This window comes from Bipolaris oryzae (genome assembly GCF_000523455.1).
Source record: "Bipolaris oryzae ATCC 44560 unplaced genomic scaffold scaffold_247, whole genome shotgun sequence".
NCBI lineage: Eukaryota > Fungi > Ascomycota > Dothideomycetes > Pleosporales > Pleosporaceae > Bipolaris > Bipolaris oryzae.
This window is the reverse complement of record NW_006911523.1, coordinates 23612-29872: the sequence shown is the minus strand read 5'-3', so window position 1 is coordinate 29872 and position 6261 is coordinate 23612. Positions and strand designations below refer to the sequence as shown.

Genomic DNA, 6261 nt, shown 5'->3' with positions numbered 1-6261 from the left:
TAACTACTTTTAGCTAGTCTCTTCTCTCTAATACTATTATAATTAGCTAAGTAAGAATTCTATCTATTATAAAGCTAGCTTTTTTAAAGTTATAGATATTTTTATTATAGATACTATACTTAGCCTTCATCTACTTTATAAACTTAAACTAGCTCTTAATTAGAACTAGATTTTTATATAGAGGTCTTTATCTATTATATAACTAATTAAAATATATTATAAAACTATCTATATACTAAGTAAAGTTATATAATTAGTAAATTCTAATCTAGCTAGCGCTATATATAGCTAGTAGCTTATTAGCTATGTTATATATAGTAGTATAGATAGTTATAAATCTATATAGATTTAGATTACGAATATAATTAATAATTATCTTCTTTTCTAGCCTAGTAAGTTTTTTTTAAGTTAGGCTAGTAATTATATTGAATAGGCTTACTAGCGTGTTAGTTATTAGGTATAGATTTTAGTATATTATACGCTAGCGTAGCGCGTTAAGAGCTACTTAGCTACTAGCTATTAAGAGAAAAGATAGTAAGAAAAATACTAGCTTTATTATAAGAGTATAGAGTACGTAGTAGTAGAGCTATTAATATATATAGCTTTTAGGGTGTATAAAGTTAGTAAGGTGGCCGACTCGCTTATATGGCCGACTCGCTTATAAAACACGTTATTATTTCTGAATACTATGAATTGTGTAGATTAAAGCCATTATATCGATGAGAATGAAAGAAGTGATTGCCGGAGATTCATTGACATGGCAGGTTATTCCACCTAACCTTACATCCCATCGTTAATCATAGCCTGGACCATTCTTACATGTCTGTCCGCATTCGTCTCGCTCCACTCGTTATCATAGTTTAGCCCATACGGCCAAAAATGACTACCACCACAGCTAATCTTTGCGTTAGCTCCGTCAAAGCTCCGGAGCAATGGTAATGCTGTTCTCCAATCTCCCGATGCACATTTGCTGTTGAATGCTGCTGTTTGCCCCACGCCCAATGTGTGTGAGATTTCATGCATGGCTGTGCGTTCTGTCATGTATGCACGATTCGAACCGAAACGTAGATCACCGTTGTAGTTTGCTTCGGCAGTTGGAACACCTGGTGCGTATGCGACGCGGATCGTCTTGTTGGCAGTTGCGAATTTGTGGTAGCGGGCGACGGCTTTAGTCATTGCGGTTTCGATTCTGGCGTAGGCGTCTGCTTGATCCGCGGTGGGATTGGATACTTTTGCCAGCGACCAATTAAGGCGCGCAGAGGCGTTGCAGGCATACGCTGCAACGAGAAGTAGAGACAACTTCATGATTTAGAGATGTGACTGCTTGTTTTCGGAAAGAGGAAAAACTGGAGCAATGCGATATAGCAATGCTGTAGACCTGTCGCAAATATATATAGTATCACCTGCCGATGATCGTCCTAGCCACTCGAACCGGCATTGTTATTTGGACCTTCATTATGGTCATGGGCGTGGCTAAAACGGCCGTGCAGCCTTATTAGGGAGGTGGGAGATAGGAAGTGGGCCTCTGATATCTTCCGACACACTTGGCGGGTGTTTTGTTTATCCATCCATCTGACAGGGTCACACATCCAGATATGCATGTTGTTTTTCCATAGCGATTGGCATTGCTCAATCAAAATTGGCTTGGTGTCGCGGTGTGCAGGGTCTGAAACGGTCAAGCGTCGGAGTATTGATTGCATTCAGGGATTCCCTCCCCGCTCTGAAAGACTATCATCTTGGCAAATTTTAGAACCTTGTGCTGTGTTTATGCTTCTGGAACATCTGTAAGCAATAATGATCCCCGAAATATCTTTAACGAGTCTGCTCAATGTACTACACTTGATGTGATAGTTAGCTGCCCAAGCCATCAAGAAAGTATTCGTCTTGGATCTTGTTCGGACGCGTGCTGGTGCGCTCGGATATGTACGTACGTAGTACTGAGAACGATCCTGGTAAATATTGTTGCCAACTCTAAAAGCGAGCCCACTACATGTCCTCAATACAAGTAAGTACGTCCAAGCCCGACTAATGAACTAGCTTAACTAGCATGTGTATACTAATCGTGCGTTTATCACGCATGGCTCTGAAATCATCCTTGTTAGCCTTTCTGTACCCTTGCGATAGTGGTAGATATTCATATCTACATTAGCTATTGCTAAAATAACATTATGAGCCAAGTTGGCGTTTGGTGTAACAGAAAGCATACTGTGCAAACATGTTTTGTGTGTAGTGCTAGGTACAGCACACAAATGCACAAACTAACATGTATAGTTTTTGAGCCATCGCATTGGCTTCAGCATAGATCTTGTTTTGGAATGTTGGCTGCTAAACCTGGACGTCAGAACATCCCCAAGACCACAAAGGTTGCTATGGAAAATATCAATTTCATTGCGTAATGACCGTTTATAGAGAATTTTTAAAGACAGTAGCTCTACATCATCGTGGTAACATCAAAACTTCAACACAGTTGCAACCCCAACTTGTCCAGTCTTTCATGTCGGCCTGAGCACAGGTCGTATCTGAGAACTCTCGAGGGTCTAGAGTGTCTCTGGTCTAAATACTGATAAGAATGGGCTCTAAGTCGATATGATGATACACTTACGAGTATTAAACCTTATCCTGATCGAGATCCAAATGCCCTTGCGCTATAGCCCAAAGTGATGCACTTGCCCACTTGAAAGGCGTTCTCTCGTCCATCTGCCCACCAGATCCTGCGAGCAGAGCCAACACAGTTTCCGACGTCGTAGAAGTCTGCCTTCTGGAGGTTGCCGCCAAGGTTCAAGATACGGAAAGATTGAGTGGCGGGGATATTTTGATCACGGCAAGTATTGTCCCACACATTGACGTCTTTCGCATCGCCCGTGCAGTCCCTGCCAGAGAAGGCAGTAAACTTGTAACCAAGGATTCCGGAAGAGAAACCGAGGAAAGTGACTAAGGTAGAGGTGAAGTGCATGATTATTGTTGGTGTCTCAAGGATAGTTTGATGCTAGGAACAAGATTGTAAGGATTTGGAGTGAAATGCAGTGATGATGAGATAAATGTGAACTTGTTGCTGCCTTTTGGGAGAAGGCATAGCTCATATATATACTTGAGGGTGCAAAGGCGACAGAGGACCTTGTTTGAAGAGTTACGTAACTCAATATGACATTCCCAACATCTCATTGACCACTTGGCCGTATGAATGCCGTCTCCCGAACTCGGGCTTTCTTAGCAGACATGAATATGTTAAATTTTAACCCAAAATGGTGTATATACAAACTCAACTAGTTTCTAGTGGCGATTAGTGATGACTGTGTAGAAGATCCAACCTGAGTCGTATGCCAAGCTGAGCTAAATAGGCGAGCTGACTGAGTCCGCCTCTAGTGTTTTGGTTGTGTGGCATTGGATCACACTCGTTGGTAATCAATGCGTACTTGGCTTTTCAGACAAATCCTTCAAGTAATGAACTTGTTTGAAAAAACCGTTTATGGGATTGGAAATTTGTCTTCAACCTTTAGTTGCAAGTAAATTGCCAGATGTAAACGCAGTATTCTACCTCAATGCTGCCCGTATCTTCCTGATTCAGGACTGGCTTCACTTATGATCTATGTGCTTTTCTGGTATAGTGACCTACGAGGTGAGTTGATCGAACACGATGAGTCGCCCTGCAAGCCACACACTCACTTGCACCTTCTTCGGTACTACGGCTACAACATGTACTCAGAATTGATGGATACAGCGATGATTGGGTGCGCAAAGCCTCATGTTGGTGTAAGCCACGTGTTTGTTGGAAGAACATCATCAACCTGTTCGCTTAGCTCGAAATCCTTAGGTATATGTATACGCCAATTAGCATATAGATCTGGGGAATGATCTAGCCTGGCTATTAGCTATTCCAGAATGAATGGGGTCGAATCAGCACTATTTAGAAGTAGATGCGGCTTAGATCTTGAGTCCGCAGATAGATGTGGAGCAGCCTTGACTATGATCGGGTAAGAGCGCCGAGCTTGCTGGGCAGATTCGCACCTAGCGGGTGCGTGTATCGCCACGGGCATGACATAACAATGCCTATTGGTTGCCCTAGTAGGAACACTCTAGGCATCTCTCACCTCCATATCCGGCAATATAAGGCAACCCGCAATGGGCGTATGGCACAGCAAACCTTGGCTGAGGGCCTGACCAATATGAGGCGTAAATCGAACCCCGATTCGTGCCGCAACAGGACTAGTTTTAGGTACAGGGCTTTATGGGTCTTCCGAGGCAGAAACGGTTGTACAGCATTGAAAGGTAATATCGACTGTGCGATCTCACTCACCTATGGTGGGACTCAGGCATCATCCACAACCTCAACCCAGTGGCTTTGAACTTCTCCAGGTGATCTACCAATAAGCTAGTCACGCGCAAGCAAAAGACGAGGCGCCTTGCCTACGTTGATGCAAACACATCGACCATTGTGGCCAATTTTTTCATCCAGTTTAAACCACACTGTTGTTCCCATAGCGAAAGCGTCGAGTACGCGGCCCTCTTCGACAGCATGATCAGTCTCGTGATTGTCTTTTCCACCACACTACACGGCTCACGCGAGCTTGACTCCTGCGACGAAAAACCAGTCTTAGAAACTTCTAAGATAGTTTGAACTCTGCCTCGATTCCAGGTAGCGAGATACGCGCAGCAGGTTCTACCATCCTCTAGAGGTAGGGATTGCGAAACTGTTACCCCAAAAAACCTTGGAGTTGGCGTGTTTGTGTGTTTGAATTCAACCTACTATATAAAGCCTCCCATAGGGCATGCAGACAGGTGAGACCTAAGGCTTATTCTGTGCTGCAACACCGCCTAGTATCACCTATTTGCGGAGAGTGTCTTGCAAAGCACAGTTGTCTTAAAAGGTCTGGTCCGCCGGTTCAACAGCCGCTGCCGTCTTTTTGTGCTGAGCGTACTTGGAGTTGGCGTGGTCGAATGCTAGTTTCCGAAGCCACTGACCATACACTACTGCCGGTAATATAAAGCATGTGAAAGATTCAAGTTCCTCCTACGGCCTGTAACTGGCACATTCTTATCTCCGCTTGTGACCTTGATTCTGATTCGCGTCATTACGCCAGCCTCCATCATCATCGCAGGATACCTGTTTGGGAACTTGAGCCAGTTGGGAGTCAATTCAATCCATGATGTCCCTGGCGACTACGATCTCTAGCTCCCGGATTCTTTCAAGCCTGCAGAGCTTCGTCGCATTAGAAACATCAATGTGATTAATGGTGGGTACGTTGCCGATGGCTATGCGCATGTCAAAGGAATCAGAGCACTTATCACGACATTTGGTGTAAGCGAGCCATCAGCTATAAGGTATGAACTAGTTTTGCTACAGGAATCGCGGTGAAAATTCGGAATAGCTCAGTTCTGTTTATTGCTTTGGCCAAGCTGGGCCGCATACTCCAGACCTTCAATGACTTCCTGGGGCTGGCTTAGAAAAGGCGAATGTGACCCAACTGATTTAAAAGTCGGCGCATCTTGGCCTAGCGTCTGTGCCATCTGCTGTTGTATAGGCAGCGGAAGTGCTTTGTCGTTCTCACAGAAGAAGTACATGGACAGGATCTCATGCCACGGCTCATAGGTGACTTCATCGGTGAAAATGCGCGCGGATTGGCGCTTGAGTCTTTCAATGGCGCTCCGTCGTGGCCCATCATCTACATCGTGGTAGAAGACTATCTCGGGCGTAGTGGCGTAACAGTAGTCACCCTGTACCTGACATTCAGTCCTGCTATGAAGGAGACAAGGGGACTTCTCTGGCAAATGTACGAACATCGAATTGTATCCAGGGTAAGAATTGACCGCCAAGCATGGCCTGGACAGTTGCTCCCTTCGAGGCAACGAAAGCAGCAAGGTAAACCAAGATGATGACACCGCCCTTTTTACCCACTGCCTGCCGCTGGTTGTAGCCCAACCCCTCGAGTGCATTTTGTCCGACCAGACCTCCGTATGAGTGCACGACCAGGACGATATCTTTGCCATCATCAGCAAGCCCTTCCAAGGTGGAGCGCAGCGCCACTGCGTCGTCCGCAAGGCCTTTCTTGGGAGGCTCCGCTCCTACGGACGGGTGTGCCACAGCTTCAGTTTCCCATCCGCGCTGGTGCAGTTGTTCGCGGGTGACGTCAAAACAGCCTGGTGTGTGCCAGGCACCTGGAACGAACACGATAGTAGGCGTGGACATGCTAATGGTGATATCGATTAGAACTTAGTGATCACGCGACAAAAAGACAACAGGAAGTATTGAGATTGCAGGCGCAC

At 45.1% G+C, this 6261-nt stretch overlaps 4 protein-coding genes across 4 annotated transcripts; 1 reads left to right on the top strand and 3 right to left on the bottom strand.

Annotated features, from left to right (window-relative positions):
* Window positions 1-780: 780 nt before the first annotated feature.
* On the bottom strand, window positions 781-1305 carry COCMIDRAFT_9687 (uncharacterized protein; the record flags this gene model as incomplete). The annotated part of the gene is made up of 1 exon (XM_007694852.1): window positions 781-1305. One exon carries the CDS (start codon window positions 1303-1305, stop codon window positions 781-783), a length of 525 nt encoding a protein of 174 aa, XP_007693042.1.
* A 1309-nt stretch (window positions 1306-2614) lies between these two features.
* On the bottom strand, window positions 2615-2953 carry COCMIDRAFT_9686 (uncharacterized protein; the record flags this gene model as incomplete). The annotated part of the gene is made up of 1 exon (XM_007694851.1): window positions 2615-2953. One exon carries the CDS (start codon window positions 2951-2953, stop codon window positions 2615-2617), a length of 339 nt encoding a protein of 112 aa, XP_007693041.1.
* A 2223-nt stretch (window positions 2954-5176) lies between these two features.
* On the top strand, window positions 5177-5353 carry COCMIDRAFT_108811 (uncharacterized protein; the record flags this gene model as incomplete). Its single annotated transcript, XM_007694850.1, has 1 exon — window positions 5177-5353. A coding segment is annotated over one exon (177 nt), but the record flags the coding sequence as incomplete, so codon positions are not given.
* A 14-nt stretch (window positions 5354-5367) lies between these two features.
* Window positions 5368-6184, bottom strand: COCMIDRAFT_108796 (uncharacterized protein; the record flags this gene model as incomplete). The annotated part of the gene is made up of 2 exons (XM_007694849.1): window positions 5368-5712; window positions 5777-6184. 2 exons carry the CDS (start codon window positions 6182-6184, stop codon window positions 5368-5370), a joined length of 753 nt encoding a protein of 250 aa, XP_007693039.1.
* Window positions 6185-6261: the final 77 nt, after the last annotated feature.